The 17,842-nt window shown below is 37.9% G+C and overlaps 1 protein-coding gene across 1 annotated transcript in view; it reads left to right on the top strand.

Annotated features, from left to right (window-relative positions):
* The first annotated feature begins 4,113 nt into the window (after positions 1-4,113).
* SLC15A5 (solute carrier family 15, member 5) overlaps positions 4,114-17,842 on the top strand; it is a 32,366-nt gene continuing 18,637 nt past the window's right edge. The window contains exons 1-5 of the mRNA XM_010133387.1: positions 4,114-4,483; positions 5,536-5,758; positions 10,529-10,698; positions 13,931-14,151; positions 16,590-16,776. Of these exons, the coding sequence (XP_010131689.1) occupies positions 4,114-4,483; positions 5,536-5,758; positions 10,529-10,698; positions 13,931-14,151; positions 16,590-16,776 (1,171 nt within the window). The remainder of the gene's footprint in view (positions 4,484-5,535; positions 5,759-10,528; positions 10,699-13,930; positions 14,152-16,589; positions 16,777-17,842) is intronic.

The raw sequence follows: 17,842 nt of genomic DNA, 5'->3' as shown, positions 1-17,842 counted from the left end.
GCAGGAATGAATGTGGGATTAGGGACCCCGGTTGTAAAGGGCCCATAGGCTGCATTACAGCATTAATTTTTCTTAAATCCTGTAATAATCTCCATTTTCCTGATTTCTTTGGAATTACAAAAATAGATGTGTTCGAGGGACTGGTAGAGGGAACTATGTGTCCTAGAGCTAATTGCTCCGCTACTAATTCTTCAGCTCGCTGCAATTTTTCCCCTTTTAGCGGCCACTGATCCACCCAAACAGGGTACTTGTGTTAATGAAAAAAAGGGACAAAAAAGAACAAAAATTTTGACGCAAAAAAACAAGGGAAGTTTGTACTGGAAGTTAAATCTATTTTTTTAATACGAACCTTTGATTTACTCCTTCTACAATTAAACTCTGTCCTTACTGCTATTTGGAATTCCTGTGAAGCACATTCACAAGTGGCAGATCATCTCCTGTACAAGACCGGAGCTTCTAGTACCTTTTTTTATGCCTCAAAAGAATGGTAATTTGCTTTTGTTGATTTTTCCCCTACTATAGATGTAACTGCAGGGAAGGTCAAAAAAAGAGAAGGATATATCTAATACCAGGGTGCCTGACCCTTTCTCTGAAGCCACACATCGCACTAGACAAAAGCCGGCATGAGCAGTACCTGCAGAAAGCAATGGTTAGCTGCCCTTTCTGAAGGGCATCCTGCAGGATCAAACTTGGCCTGGTAACTGCTATGATATGTTAAACTGGGCATTTTTCGTGTGCATAAGAGAATTAAATTAAAGCGGTGATTTTTAGAAGCACGAAGTCTAGTCTTAGCCTGTGCTTCTACCACACGTCTTTTTTCTGTCACTAACCTTGTAACTCTTCTAATTAGTCACCTGGAGCTTGGTGCCAGAAGCATTCCTCCAAACTTGTCTTTGCAGCATTTTCCTGCTTTCTCCCTTTCTGTCATTCAGCTTTGAGCAGTGTTTCTTTAATGTAGCTGCCTGCTCAACCTACCACCTTGGACCTGTGTTTACACCATAAGGCATCAAACCCTAGGCATGTTTGCCCCTGTTCAGCAATGCTCTTGACCCAGAGCTTTTGCTCTGCCTGTCTTCTGACTTTGAAAACTCAATCCTCAGATCAGTGGTCACTGAGGCATCTTCTGAACCCAAGCATTAATGGGAATCCTGGTGCTAACTAGAAAGATTTGACCCATGTAATTTTTTATTTACAGTGTCAAAATTGTTGTGCTGTATTGTCAGTCTTGTCCATGTCAATTATGTTTCCACCCCAGATATTTAGCAGGAGCCACAGCTGCTGCTATGATGAAGGGTAACACCTCTCACATGTTTTTTCAAAGAGTAAAGCTGAATTAAATTTTGCTAAAACATTAGAGAGACTGACCCTTCCAGAACATAAACAGAGGTCTAGAGCCTCTACCACCTTTGAGCCAGAGGAACTGTTGTGCTGGACACTGAGGTCCTGCCTCTTCAATTTCAGTAAACTTTCCCCATAATAAAAAACCTGACAACTGTTACATCAGAGAAAATTAGGAGAAAATTTCAGTTGTATCCTGTACTTAATTTACTTGCCTAATGCTAAATTATAGGTTCCAAGATGACTAAAAATAAGCTTCTACCTTGGATGACAGGTTACCAAATAGCAGCTCTTTTATTAGCGGCCAGACCTCTAGTGAGCTCACACTGCCATGTGAAAGTAAGCGTGTTTATAAACCTCTCTCCAAGATCTGTCTGTCCCATTTTGAGAGCTCGTCTTTAAAGGTATTTATTTGTTTAAAAAATACACAAAGTCCTTACTGGCAGACAGAGGTACTGCCCGAAGGGCTGGGTTTTGAAATAGCAGTTATTTAGTGCAGCGGCTTTCTAGCTGCTTCAGTGTACATATAAAGCCCTACATAAGTTTAATACAAATAATGAAGTTTTTCAGCAGGTGTTATGCAGTCCTGCTACCTTATGTGTGAAGAATAAACCAAGTAAATGCCAGGTGATTTGACTAGAAGTCAACTAAAACCATGTCAAATAATTAGACAGAACACCTGTAAGCAATTAAAGGTAAGCAAATAAAGGAGCAATTTAAAAAATATATCAAGAAAGATCACGTTTATGAAGTTGTATATTCTCTTAGCACGTTATCTCCTGTACTGATTGTGGTCTGTGTCTGTCATAACCAGCACACCTGTATTAGTCACATGTAAAAGCAATGCAAAAGTAGCAACGGAATTCACCTTCCTCCTTTCTATGGCATTTATAAGGCTCAATCAATTATTCCCTTTTCTTAGCTTGTAACCCAAAATTAGGCTAAATGAAGCCACTTGAGGACTAAGATACAGCCATCCCTGCTAGTAACCCTGCTGCCTCTGCCAGATCCCATGATATGATTCACTTCCAATTGCTAGCACCCATGAGAACAGGTAAACTTTGCGCTCTTTAAAGAAAATAATTTGTAGGAAACCAGACTACTTTACATTGAAATGTTTATAAGAGCAAGAATGTATTGATCCTGATGTTTTCTCTCTGATTCTAAAATACAATTGTATTTTCTTTAAAAAAAATGTTTTCTTCATGAACAGTTAGGTAAGAGTAGCTTCATGCAATAGAAGATATATGTGTCTTAGTTAAATACTATTGTCTGTCCTGTTTTGATTTGGGGTTGGCTTTGTTAGTCTCTAATGGAGAAGCTAAGATGAGTTATAAGGGATTTCTAGTTTGGATTTCTTTGGTTGGTTCATCCAAATGAAGATCATTTTAGCTATCGTAGATCAAAAGACAGAAATGGTTCTTGGCATGTTACAAGTCACAGCAGTTTTCACCCCCAAGTGGACATCTCTGAAAACTGTCTCAGAACTACTTAAATTTATGCTGCAGAGCTTCTAGGCCTCATGTTTGAATCACAGTTGCTCTTTTTTTTTTTTGGAAGGGGGTTTGTGGTGGGTGGCAAGGAGGAGGTAGTTTTGCAATCTACTGTTATCCATGCTACTTATATACTATTGTGCATCTGGTTTGGGGTGTAAGAGTTCTCATATACTAAATAGATGTGAAGAGCTAAAAACTGAGTAATTATATGGACAGATGGAAATAAACACCTCAAGAAATGTCACCAGAGGCACTGAGGGATCTATTCAGAGAAACAGACCCGATTTACTGCTGCCTTGAAACATGTACGCATTTATGTTTGTCCAAAGTAAATGCAGAATGCTTCTCCTTCTTATTTGGGAGTGTTTTGAACAGGTGTTAGTGATCTTAATGAGCTCCACAAAACGGAGAAACTGATCTGGGAGATCAGTAAACTTCTCTGTGGATAAGGTAGCAGGAGTATTGTAACGCACTATACGTTTGGCTCTTCCTAATTGCCTTTCACGCTTGTAATTGCTTCTAGTTGATATGAGAGAACACATCATTTATGCATTGTAGCTATGGAGTGATATCTGGTTAGAGAAACTATTCTGGTTTAGGTTGGTTTATATTGCTTTTTTTTCTTTGCTAATATATTTAACTTTCTATCTTTTAAAATTTGCTTTTCTAACTTAAATGTAGTAGCATTACTTATTTTTATAATTAACTTTATCTGAATTTCAACCAAAAAACCCAAGAAATGTAACAATGATTAGATATTGTTAATCTTAAAAATATCCTTCACTTTATCTTTGCTTGCAGTTTTTCACTCATTGCCTTATTAAAGTATCAGATTATTTTAACCAAATAATTTTTTTTATTTGTTATTTGAATTCTGCTGAAAATGTTATCTTTCTTGTGCATTTAAACCTTTATCTTTAACATACAGATAGAGTTGCACATGAATATCGGATTCACATAATTTAATAGATAATATAATTCTGGGGAAAAATCTTGTTCACCCCCAAATGGACTAATTAAATAAACTGATTGAGTTCCTGAGTGTTGCTAAATTCAGAAGTTGAAATGGTGATACAGCTCTTTGATTTAATTTTTTTTTATACTCTTTGATCCTATATGTAATGTCACAAAAGTGACAGGTGCCCTAAGAAACTGTAGTAGTGAAGTGTGGAATTCAAAGTGAGAGTCTTACCAGTTTGCTAATTACAGTGGAGGAGAACAGAAGTATACCTGTAACAGAAGCTGCTGTGCTCAAAAGAGCAGCTCAAAAAGGACAAGTATGCCTGAAGCAGACAGAGGTGATATGCAAGAGAAGCAACTTCTGAACCGCGTGGCTGACAAGGAGCAAAGACTGTCACCTGGGAGAAGCAACTACACTGCAAACCTTTCTCCATCTGAGAAGAAACTCCAAGAGGCTATTTGTGTGCTGCTGGTGGAGCTGTGTGAGAGATTCACGTTCTTTGGCATCGTTTGCAACATGATCCTCTTCTGCACTGTCAAACTTGGCTATCGCAACTACCAGGCAGCTATTGTCAATATGTGCTTTGTAGGCACCTCCATGTTGACGCCGGTACTGGTTGGCTGGCTTGCCGAATGCCTTGTGGGGAGGATAAAACTTGTGTGCATCTGCATGTTTCTACACTTCCTAGGTAGGTGTCACCCTGGTGATTATTTCATGTTTGAGTAATTCTGTTGCAAAAATGCATTACTGCTTGCAGAAATGCATTACACCATTGTGCAAGCAGACGGGAAAAAATGATTGCTGTTATGTTCCAGTCTTTCTTCCATGGGTTTCTGGTTTGTTCGGAGTCTCCTTCTGCCACTTGTCCTTTCAATGCGTATCTTACAGTAGAAGACTGGTGACACGAAGTGAATTTGATGTATTCAGGTGTTGTTTCAACCAGAACTTATTTTAAGGAGGTGAAAGATTATTAAACATTCCTGATGTGTTAGGGCTCGATGCACAATCGTAGTCTTAGCCAAAGCTAATATTGGTATTGATACATCAATATAATCTGAGCTTAGACTCCAATTACAACTTAGAGAATCTGTAGCTGATTAAATCTGAAAGACTTGCTTTGCAGACTAGAGGTGCTAAATGCAATTCATGGCAGTACTTCTATAGGTAGAGTTTCTGAAAATCATGTGTTTTCCACGAAGCTGCAGCAGAAAAAAAAAAAACACAAAAGTCTTGAGAGTTTGTTTATTTATTCCCACTACAACTCTGGGGTTTAAAGAAGATGCAGAAAAGGCTATATGCCACCATGGGATGTTTTTGGTTTTTTTTTTTTTTTTTTTTTTTTGGTTGATCAGTGGTTCATCAGGTGAAGTTACAAATTTTAACTTGGTGCCCTCTGGCAAATGGAGGGCTACTGCCCTCCATACACAGAAAATGGGGGAGGCCAGTGACAGAAGCTACATTTCCAGAATGAGCTCTTCAGTTAATTGAATAATCTGAATCCTTATGAGCATTTGAGAGGAAGATTGATTTCTTGGAGGCCCTTCGTGGTCTTGCCTCGCTATATATAGTGGCATCCAGAAAGGTTCTCCCTCTCTACAGAATTAAAACTCTCCCTCTTTGCACTGTGTGGTGTATTTTTGATTTTTCATCTGACTTTTCTAGACAATTGCTTAAAAATATGTCTTATTCATTAGTCTCTTTCTAATCTATTTCAATTGACAATTTTCTTTCCAATTGCAGGCACAGCGCTACTACCTGTTGTGTCGTTCCCCTTTGAAGATATTTACATTGACAAACGACATATTCTTCATCCACTAACCAAAAGAGAGCAAAAAATTGTATTCTACTTTGCACTACTTACAGCTAGTCTGGGAATAGGAGGCATAAGAGCTATAGTTTGTCCATTAAGTGCATACAACCTTGAGGACTGTGGACCAAAGGAACTTCTTTCTTTTTTTAACTGGTTGGTAACTTAATGTCAACTAAATATCTGTTGGGAATGATGGAACATTGCCTTAAAATTGGTTGCTGACTTACAAGGCAGATTCTACAGATGGTGGTTTTATTGCTTCACTTTGAACTCCAAAACATTTAGATTTTGGAAGAGTTTCCAAATTTCTGCAGAATCTCTGCAAAAACCTTTTCCTAAATTTTTCCTTTTCCTAGGACCAGTAAGTGATTTTGGCCTCCTACAGAAAACTTCAGTCAGAATTAGGATGAACTGATTTGCTCAAATGCTCAGAGACTTGACAACCTAGTTAATGTTAGAACAACATATTCTTTTTGGTTTTCTACCTTTAACATGGCTATCCCTTTGTGATATTTTGCTGTTACTCCCTAACTAATAATGGCAAAATTCAATGGTATATTGGAATTTACATCAGAGTGAATTTTTAGCCATGACAGGCAGCAATAGAGTCTGCTGGTTTGCTGAAAGTAGGAATTACTAGTAGTCTCTAACTGCTAAGCTCAGTGGTGGATATCTGCTCTATCGTTTCACCCCTTTTATGGTGAAGATTTGGCATCAAATAAACCACTTAACATTTGTGGGTTTGGTGTGAATATTTTAAATTTTTTAAGAAAATTTTGAGGTAAACTTGGTCCTAAAAATGTTCTTCAAAGTCTTTATTATTTTTATTATTAACTATTTCTCTCAGTATGTCAGAGAGGTCATATTTTTATGATATGCTGGACTTTATTTGCCACTTCTGTAGCACTATACAGAACGCTATATACCTTCACTTGTACTTTCTGGTTGAACAGTGGAGAGAGGATCAAAGAAGACACAGGGGTAACCTCCAGGTTTCTGCTTCAAGGCAGGGTGAAATAAGCCCTAAACTGCCCACTTTTCTCTCCTTTCCCTATACATGCAGTGTTATTAAAATAAGAATTGAACACATCTGCATATTAACAATGCAATGCTGAAGAATCTATGAAGATCTTAGTGAATCTGTTCTGTCCTCCTCTGGGAATGGCTTTCCGGGCTATTCTTTTTTCCTCCAATTATGTTAATATCAAAGATTTTTGAATTAAATCCAAACTTCAGTGAATAAAGCAGCTTTACTAAAGGTGGATGAGACTGTTTAGTTTGTTAGAACAGATTCTGCCTCCTTGACCTGCCCATAGGAGAGAAGAAAAAAAAAAAAAACTTCTTTATTCTGAGTTTTAATCCTTAATTAGCAACATAATTTTGATTAAATAAGACTCAGGGGAATCAAGACTGGAGAGCAATCAGTTGTTCTGAAAGATGGCTCTGGAGAATTTATTGTACTGTGGTCTTAGCCATTCAGAATTGTGTTTAATCAAAGTGACATTTCTCAGTGTTGATTACAAAGGAGATAGAATACGAATAAAAAAGTTTCTTGGGGGAATCCAAATGGGTTGGTTCTTGGAACTTTGGCAATATCAAGAAAGGAACATGTGCAATTAAATATTTTTTTTTTTTTGCAGTAGCATCCAAGGAGTGCAATCTCAAGATTTAAAAAATGGAGGTTTCATTCTTAGCATTCTTAATCTCATTAAAATCTATCAGAATATAATCACTTTTTCTCAGTAGACTTTTGTCTTGGTAGGTGCTTATCACAGGTTTGAATTTTAAAATTATATAAAATGAGGTAGTTGCATTCTCTTGATGAGTCTGAGTCTGTGTTCTTAGCCAAGTTCTATTTAAAAAATCATGATTATTGGGTTAAAGGTTGGGTTAAAAGACCCTGTAATTACCTGTTGACTAATTCAATCCTTGAAGAAGATTGCTTTGCGTATCTAGGACCTGCACATCAACCCCTGACCTTTTAAATAAATAGAATATACCAATGCTAAGTGAAGAAGGGACTTGGATTCTGCTGGACCAAGTTTCCCTAAGGACTTCTGCTTTTGTAAAGTTATGGACTGGTACTGTTTTTGCAGCAGGCAAAGTAAATTCTGTCTGTGGGAGCAGAGAATAAGAGCAAAGGGTAAAATCCAGATGGGGATATGGGAGTTAGCAGCATTGTGTTTTGTCTCACTGATCTGCTGTAGAAAAATGCAGAGAACGTGGAACAAGAAGTAGTTCTCTTCCTTCCATCTGTCTCTTCTAAATATTTTTTCTTTCTATGTACTGTGGATCAGTTTCTGATGTTATCCTGGACACGCTTAGACTTTTTAAAACATTATCTGCCCATTTGGGTTTTCTTTTTCCCAACCTTGTCTTTGCAGAGAACTCCACAGTGATTCTGAAAAAATTTACCTTCTTCTACAAAGCTGTTGTACTGAAAAATATATAGCATAAGTACTGGTCCATACATGGAATATACAGCTCAGAGTCTGGACAAATCAAAACTTAAACTGTGAGAGCTGGGCATGCTTAAAAAACAAAAGGAAGCAATGTTTCAAGTGACAGAAATCTGCTGAGTCTTCAAAATTAATCCAAAAAGTGATAAAAGATCAATTTGACAATATTTTTATATATTTTACTTAACTTCAGATTGTTTCACTCAGCAGGTTCATCTCAATTGTAACATTAAGTAAAACCAGTTTGAATATTGTGTAAACATAAATGATACTTTTAAATAAGTACTCACCTGGATGTTGCTTCTTAAGTTACTGCGATTAATCCTTTTCTGTAAAATGTTATAATAAGTTGAATAGGTTTTTATGGGCATGTTGCAATAGCATTTAGGTTTGTATGTGCACTGCATTCTTGAAATGAACCTCCCAAACTGGCATTTGGCTTTCATTGTGAGGAGACCTTGGAGTGCTGAAGCTCCAGGAAAGAGCTTTTCCCTGTGAAGCTGGGCATGTTATTTGGTTTGGTGTATATAACTAATACAGCTATGTCCTGCTGGGGCCTCTGAGACACTTTGTATAATGCAAGTCCAAATATTGCAATATTAAATAGCTGTAGTATATGAGAGCTAGCAAGATGTATTTCTGTTTGTGTAGGTTCTGATCTGCTACTGTTAGTATGGTATGAGCAAACCCCAGAATTCTGATGTGTGCATGGAGATTAGCTTATCTTTCTTGTTTGGTCCATAGGGTTTGCTAAACATGTTTGGGCTTTTTTCTTCTCGTTTCTGTGAGAGGACAGGAGCTTTACATTTCAGTCTTACAGTACTTTGCTGTACAGTGGTGAAAACAAAAGCACTCTCCTGTACTCAAGGGTTTTCTTTTTTAGGGGTTCCTCTTTCCAGTGACACAATTGTGGAGTCATGAAGGTTGTCAGGACTTCAGGTAGATCAGGCACACTCCTTCAGAAAGTTTGGAAAACAGCCTCTGAAGCTTCTAACTTGAAGCAATTCCTAACCGACAACTTTTTAAAATTCTACACAATTTCTAGCTGAACCACTTGTGTAACTCTATTTTTTTTAAAATGCTTTAGTTGAACAGGGGTCAACATTTATACGTATAAAATCCCTCCGACTATACCATCATCACAGAGTAACTTAATTCCAAAGTGCCTAGAGACTGCTTTCAGTGGAGGGGAAAAGTCCATGATTCTGATGAGTATCATCTCCTGAAAATGTAAATTACTTAAAGGAGGCAAAATTTGGTTTGGAACTGTGAACATGTCTTGGAAAGACTTCAGAGAAATGCAAGAAGCAGGAGAGCTCACTGCTCTTGTGCATGTCCTTGCTGGTTCTAGGAAAGCTGCTACTGTGTTGTCCTGGTGGAGTACATAATTTTTCTTCTGCCACTTGCCCTGGGTCCTGTGAGGCAAGCTGCATAAGCGTGTTCCCATGCCTACTGCTACATAACCCTGGGGTCATCTCCCGTCCCTTAGCAGGGTTGGGAGAATGTGTTGTGAACAGACTTACCAAGTTCTGGGCTTCTGACCTGATAACAGTTTTGCTTTCTTGGCACTAGCTGGATATGATGTAAGGGGCAACGTCAGAACATGTGGACGGAGTACGGGAGGCACTTCAGTATAGTAGCTTGCAATATGACTGTGGTTTGTCTTGGTAATTATGGCAGGTGACCTAGAAATAATTTTAAAAGAATGAAAATGGGTTGAAGAACTGTGCTACATGTCAAGAGAGACTTGCAATCCCAGTCTCAGGATTTTCAGCTCAAAACACTTTGCTGTGATTGCTGATATAGGGAACTGCAATGGTCTGCTGATACTTCACTCCTGTCTTATCCATGTGTTTGCACATGAGGAGGGATCAAGGTGGAAAGCTCGGGATTTGGATTGTTGAGGGGTAACTGGTCTGCTACAACAGGTTAAGGTTTATTCTTTTATTGTTAAGAAGGTAATTCTAGATAAATTAGGAGACAAAAATATTTGAGTCCAAATAGCATACATAAGGCAGAAGTGGCACCAGAAAAGAAAGCAAGATTTGCTTCCTCAAGCAGCATGTTTTAAGCCGTATAATTATGTATAAATGTATATTTCACCTTTAAATGAAACCATTTTGCTAAGGTTCCAGCAAAAGTAAAAGAATCTTGTCTTGCTGTTGCTTACAAAATGTAATCTGTGATGTATTGAGGTATTACTACTCCATTATTGATCCCTCCCTTTGTTTAAAATTTTAGAATACTCCTGGTACTAGATTGATAACTTGTTCACTTCTACTGCCTAGTACCCTTACTTCAAACATATACCTCTTGGAGCTGAGACCAAGTGAAATTTGATGTTAATTGCTGTGTCAGTGTGTGCACAGCACTGATGCTGTCCGTGCTTACTATACTTACCATGCCTTTCATTTAATGTTTTAGTCTTCTCTAAAGCCTCTCCACTCTTCTCTCTCTTGTCTAGGTTTTATTGGCTGGTTAACTTAAATTCAGTGGTTGTCTTTGTCAGCATTTCTTATATCCAGCAGTCTGTGGCCAGGAACCTTGGCTTTCTTATCCCGTTTGTGTCCGTGCTTATGGCTGCGATCACAGTTCATATGGTGCGGGGTGAAATGATTTACAAACCCAAAACAGGTAAGAGGCAACTATATCTTAGGAAGTATCTGTAGAGATTATATCCACAGAAGAGATCAATTTGCATATCTAAATGAGTTCTTCCACAACACCGCCCTGTTTGGTTGGAGATACTTGGGTTTTATCTCTACAAGGCCTGTGTGTAAGGGAGGACATCCATCTTCTCTCAAGATAGACCTGGAGATTCTGAATAGGCTGCAAAAGAGGAAAGCAGTCTCTGGTAAACTTCTGTATATTATTTGCCTGTGCAGAAGGAGTTATAATATGCATGCTGCTGGTGGACTTTATTTTGTGGTTTTGTTCAACCTATGCCCAATGTGTTTTGGACAGCTGAAGCAGAGTTTGTGCCTGTGCTAAGACACCAAGCACACATGTGTTTTCTTCTGTAAGTGCGCCCCACTGCTTCACCTGAACTTGCACCAGGGCAACCAGGCAGCATGGTTAGTCAGATAAATAGGAATATGCACTAGCAGCAAAGTAGTTTTGTAATGCCTTTAGCTTACAGAACCAAAGAGATGCATCCCCTCCACAGCACCCCAAAAAACCTCATGATAACACGTAGCTGAGATCTGCGAAGACTAGCATCCAATGAGCTAGCTTCTTACGGAAAGAACAGTTGCTGTCTGGCTCATTAGAGATTTTGCAACCCGAGAAGGTAAAAATATTCTTTAGTTTCCACCCCTGAGCTGGATCATTTCATAGAGATCACATCCGTAGTTTATCATCTAACTAGTTTAGTTTTACTAAGCAGAATAGGATAAATGTATAGATTATGTCTATCTTGGCCATCAACAAAATTAGCAGAAATATCTTTTTTATCAAATGTTTTTCATATGAGTGTTTGATCTATCTCATATTTTCCAAGTCTTTGCAGAATGACAATCTCTACACTAATATCGGCAAAGTTTTTATCTTACATTTTGACTAAGAAGATAATATACTTTGTACTTTTCAGTGAAATGCTGAAATTGGAAATTCTGCAGAACTGTAATTCAAATCTATAGGTGGCCTTAAATGATTTTTATATATGCTGCCTTTTTAATTTAAGGTAATTCTTCAAATACAGATCGTGCATTCAATTATGTTTAGCTGTCAAGCATGGACTTCATTTGCATTTCTCCCCACTGCTATAATTTTGAGGACTGGCAGGTGACCAGAGACAAGGCATAGATGTGTATCTACCATCTAGGGTGCAATGTAGGCTTTTTAGTGTAATTAAGTAGCACAGATATTCATGATTAGATCAAGGTCGAAGTATGATGTAGCAGAATGTTAGAGCCAAGGAGTGAAGTACAAAGGAGAAAGAAAATCACTTTCTGAAAGCTGCAATTGAATATCTATATAGATAGATTTTATTTATTTTTAAAGGAAACATTAGAAATACAAGTACAGAGTGTATGGTGTAGATCTATACAATGTGCACTGATATAAATACTTATGCTTTTAAACATGTCTTTTACTAACTGAGCAGACTTGTAATCTAGAGAATTCACCATTATGGAGTTCTGCGGGGATTACTTCTTTTAAAGAATGAGATACTTATTCTAACTACATCATCGGCAAAATCCTCTTGATAGCAGTTAGGTCTATGTATCATTCAAGCTGCTTTTAGATCTTGACGCAGCTTTATCTTCCTAGTTTACTAGATCTTATAATCTGCTGGAATTCCATGCTAAGAAACACAACTAAATAATGTGGTTGTCTGGTTTGCCTCATACAGAATAATGTTTCCCAGGTGGTTGACTGGAATTACATTAAAGATGGTCTCATCTGATCCATTAGGAAAAGCATGGGAATGTCAGGATTTGCTGTCTATTTTAGTCTTTTCTTCAGTGACAGTAAGAAAGAAGAGTCTGCCCAACGTCTTCCATTCCAAAGCAAAGGACTTGGCCGTAATTATCTCTGAGACGAGTTCAGATAAACCAGGACACAGGCACGTTGTGGCTTGGTTGAGCTGTCTGCTGGTCTTGTCATGAGTTAGCGCTTTGACAAGAGCCCCAAGTCCCACTTGTTTCCTGGTTAGCTTCTTAGTCAAGTCATTCTGGAAGCCTGCAGATTTTTGTTTCAGTCTACAGATTTGGTCTTAAAATAGTCTAGATCCTAAACTTAACCATCTCTTACAATGAGTAGTAGGAAGAGTTACTTAGTACAGTCATACAGAACAATAAAAACTGTACCAACTCACTGTGATGCAAGTTTTTTATATGACACTTCAGATTTTATTCAGTAGTGCCAACAGTCTACAGGTTACGCTAAACACCCAGTGAGTTTTAGACATTAGGTTATCTACTAAAATGCCCTTCCTAAGCAGTCTAGAGCAAGTGCTTCCAATAGGTGTCAATGGATATTTCTAGAAAATAATTTCCGTACCAGAGATAGTAGGGAGACGTTTTCCCTCCGCAATCGTAGCTCACCTTAGTTTTTGGAGAGTGTTTATTTATAGATACCCAAGTTATTGTAGTCCTTCAACACTCAGAAAAGCAGAGAAGTGCTATAAGCCCTATTTGCGTAGATGGCAGTTTACCAAAGGTAAATGAATCTGCATTCTCCAGCCTGAAACTAAGAGTTTTGCCCTTATTTTACTTACATTTCCTCTGGGTCCGAGAACCAAGTTAGCAATTCCTAAGCATCATAAGCAGTGAGCAAGTTTTAATATGCCAAATTCTAGACTGGAAACTTCTCCTCTGCCATGGCATGCTACTTGGGAGTCCCGAGATATTTCTGGCTGTGAAATGCAATCATGTAAATTCTCTTATCTCATCAGACCTCTTTTGAACTCCCTTTCCTTCTCACTCCACTACTACCTTTCCCTGCCTTCCCTACCTTTTCCCTTGCTGCTGGACTTCAGCAGATATGCAGTATTTCAGTACTGTCTTGAATTGAAAACTAACCTCATTCAATCAATAGAAAGCAAAAGTAAAGGAAAATAACATTTTACTTGCTCAACCGCGGAAATAAATTGTTGTGGTGCATTAAATAACAGGTAGCAAAAGGCACTTTTCTCTGTGGATGTTCAGCTGGATTGCTTTTGTAAGGATTATGTAGTGAACAAACTGGCTTCCAAAACACAATGTTTTGGAACAAATCCAGACTGTTTTTGCCTTCCTCCTCCCCAAAAAGGACATGAGGTGAATATATCAGGTTGTATTTTCCCTCCCACAGTGTTTTTTCTTGACTTGTTTATTTTGGCAGCAGGTGAAAACATACCAATGTCTAATGTCTTTGTTTGCAGAGAGTTCCCTGCTGACGACTTTTGGGGTAATTGCCAGTGCGCTGAAAACGTGCAGTGTGCGATATCGCTACTTTAGTGGAGGTGTGACAAACTGGCTAGATCATGCCAAGGAAAACCACGGTGGTCAGTACAGTGAGACTCAGGTGGAAAGCACAAAGTCACTCGCCAAGCTCTTCCCATTGTTTGCTTTCCAAATTCTGTACAGAACGTGTGTTATGCAGGTGCGTATACTGCTTTTAAAAAAAGTCTTGAAATATACTGTGATATGTGTTTACTACTATGTCTTGAGGCGTGGGTGTTTTTAACTGTTGCTTTTCCAGCAAAGCAACCTTGCAGAGCAGTCTGATTACCTGAGAATATACCTTGCTATATCCTCTCATCTCATCAAATAAGTAAAATTCACTTGGTCAAGGCTGATTATGGAGCTTGTGTGGCTGCTTGCTACTTGTTTCTCTGAACCCTTACTGGCTGAAATCTAGTGCTAGTGTCCTGTGCTGCTTATGCTGTTATGTTACATTCATCATAGACTCAGGCTCAGCATTCTTCTGAAAAAATGTGATTTTTTTTTTTTTTTTTCCAATTTCATAAATGTTCACTTTTTTGGAGAGATAGAAAATATTTATTTTCTCTTTTGGTTGCATATTTGTCCTACTATTTTGACAGGATTATGGGGTTGGTACCCACACTGGAAATGGGTGGCTTTCCATTTGTGGAAAGAAAGAGTCTGTCCCTTCACAGCCTTTCTATCAGACTATGTGGTTCTTCAGCTTCTGAGTGTGTGTCTGTTATATAAATGTAAATGTGTCAAGAAGGTACTTAAGCTGACATGATTCCTTCAGATTCATTTCTGTCTGGATGATCCTAGCTAAGCAGGAGTTTGAGGTGGTTTGCTCTTTGGCAACTGGAATAACAAATTTATGAGCTGGCTCGGAAATTCATTTTTACTCACCGGTGTTAAAATGCCGCTTAAGGAAATTATTACAAATAAGTAGCATATACTGTTTTATTGACACTCCCTCCGGCCACCAGCCTATGTTCCTATCCATCTGCCTCATTCTTTCTCTGCTTCCCTCATCATCACCCCAACCCTCCAAAACCACAAAAAAACCCAAGCAAAAGAACAGCAAGAACAAAAAAACAAGCTAACAAACGCATACCTGTGGCCAAGGCTATGAATTAATGACCAGATGGAAAAGAACCTGATATCGTTAATCAGAGTTGTAGTAATCAGGTATACATCTAGAAAAGATAAGCGTTTGCACTGCTGAAAGATACGATTTTTATTCCTTTGGCAGAATTTCCAATATGTTTAAGCTATTTCTTAGACTAGGTGGTAGGTCAGTATGTCTTTTCCGTATTATTAAATTAATGGTTTACAGTGTCTGTGATTCGTGTTGATGATATTTTAATTCCTATTAAGAAGTCAATTCTCGTTTGCAGTAGGCAGTGGAAAGAAGGAACCAACAAAGCTTGGCCCAGTTCTGATCTTTCGTAGTTCTGTTGCCATTTATTCACTCTTTTACGATTTATATCTTCCTTTGGAGGTGGAATGTAGGTGAAATTTTTAAGAGCTAGTATATGAGTAATTATTTAGCACTGTACAGAATCATTGAGAGTAGGGTAGGCTACACACATTGATGAGAAACCCTACATGAGCTCAGTTATACTTAGGCATGCACTAATTTTCAGACCACTATAAAGCAGTAATATTCTACCCAGATTTGCCATTATCAGTCACGTTGAAAAGCCATGAGGAATGCTGCAGGAATCCAGAACTCTCTAAAACCAGAAGCTGAGTAAAGAAAACAGTTCTCTATCTGAGCTCTGTCATGACTGTACTCTGTGAATTGCTCAAGTTACCTCTTTCTTTTACCCATGAGTTTGTAAAATAGAGTGGATTTATAACTCCCTGCTGCACTTGAAATTGCAATGCTTAGTTAATTAAGCTTCCTCAAAAAAAAAAACCAAACCCAAACAAATCAAAACCTGAAAAATCTGTTGTTAGAAGCCATTTTAGGTTTTTTGGTTGTTTTTTGTTGGGTTTTTTTTTATAAACTCAGCAGATTTTCTGTAGACCCTTACACAAGCAGGAGCAATTATTTGCTTTTGAAGTGAGAGATAGTCTTACAAATCTACTTAATTTACTATTGGTGGGTTCCTCATCTGGTTGTTCTTTTTTTTTTCTCTTTTTCAATTCCCAGAAGTAAAAAGAAGTCCTCTGTACAGCTGCTGTGGCTGTCAGCTGCATTAAGCTGGTTCTAAGACTATGGCAAAGCTTAACATTCGCTGCAGCATTTAAAGCCAGGTGTGCCTTAAAAATTCCTCCCATCTTGAGCACGCGATCAGAAGTTCAAAATAACTCATATCTTGCTATTCCAAAATTAACAGTTCTCATAGACAGTGTTTAACAGAACAGAAAGTGTTAGGCAGAACCACTTGGTATATTGACTGATAGCTCTAACTAGGACTGATCAAATAAACTCATGGAATGCTGCTTAGAATGGTGATCATGAATGGCTGTTCCTGTTGACCTCAGGTATTTGGTTAACTGTGACTTCTTCAGAAGAAAGAGTTAGAGAAGTTTCCAAATATAATAAAAATCTTATCCATGAAATGTACCTGGTATACTAATGGAGTGGGGGTTTATTCTTCAATACAGATTCCTTCAGGATATTATCTCCAAACCATGAATTCCAACTTGCATTTCGGTAGATTTGTCTTGCCAGTTGCAGCAATGAATGTGATAAGCATCGTTCCACTACTGATTCTTGTTCCTGTTTTGGAATGCATTAACTCATGTCTCTTTAGTTCCAAGGACACTGGATATTCTCCAACAATTTACATTGGTATGTATAAACTATATGTGTTTGTACTGCTGTAATAGGTATTCTGTTTTTGAAAGAGAATCTCCAGTAACTGATGGATGATTCTATGCAATTTCTGACTATAAATGTTAAGACGGACTTGTTTTGGGATGACACTCAGAGGTGAATGCGTTTCAAAGGAATTGTTAAAAAAAAATGTTCATGAAAAAAATTCATACAAGGTATCAAGAAAAAATGCATAGCTTTTGTATAGGTCAGAGACTGAGACTCTTCTGACCGATAAAAAAATCTCCTTTCTAATACTGGAGAAATGCTCGTGACTGATAAGGCTGAATTTGTGTTTAAGTAACTAGGTTATGAAAAAAGGCTTTGTTTTTCTGATATCTCTATGCTATAACTGCACCAGCATTAGGACTGTAGCTCGTAAGAGGAAAACTGTATTATCATTAATACAGTTTATTTTTATTATTATATCCAGTTTTATTCTGCGGATGCATCACAAGTGAAATACAAGTATCTAGTTTAGTTCTCCATAAGTGAGAACTTACGGAGACTATGGAGTCACTCCATAAGGTGTTTTTAGAACTAGTGAGCAAAAGAAAATGTGCAGACAACTACATAAAACCAGCGGATGTGTATCACTGGGCTGCTGTTCCTGTTGAGTGGGCTGAACATTTCACAGGTGGAAGGTTTCTCGGAGAGGTACATCTTTCCTCTCTAGAATAACTACTAGAATACTCTCTGCTAGAATATCTAGTAAGGGATGATTGTCCAGATGCTTAGTGATTTTATTTATTAAAATCTTAAACTGAAACATACCGTATTATACACTCACTTAAAGTAAAACAAAGGTAGGTTTCCAGAGGTGAAGTATTATTTCTTTCTCATAGAAGTGGTACAAAGAAGTTGTCTCTATTGTGAGTCCAAATGTTTTTAACAGTAAAAGTTGTAAGGTCGGGCTTGCAGATTGGCACTTATTTCAGAGACATTCATAGCCTAGAAGCAATGATGACTTTAGTAAGCGTTGGGCCTCCTATTGACACTGATGTGATTTTTTTTTTTTTTTTTTTTTTTTTTTTTTTCCCCC

The sequence above is a fragment of the Buceros rhinoceros genome, unplaced genomic scaffold (genome assembly GCF_000710305.1).
Source record: "Buceros rhinoceros silvestris isolate BGI_N320 unplaced genomic scaffold, ASM71030v1 scaffold11473, whole genome shotgun sequence".
Taxonomy (NCBI): domain Eukaryota; kingdom Metazoa; phylum Chordata; class Aves; order Bucerotiformes; family Bucerotidae; genus Buceros; species Buceros rhinoceros.
Note: the sequence above shows the minus strand (reverse complement) of the source record. Positions and strands in the feature narration are given on the sequence as shown.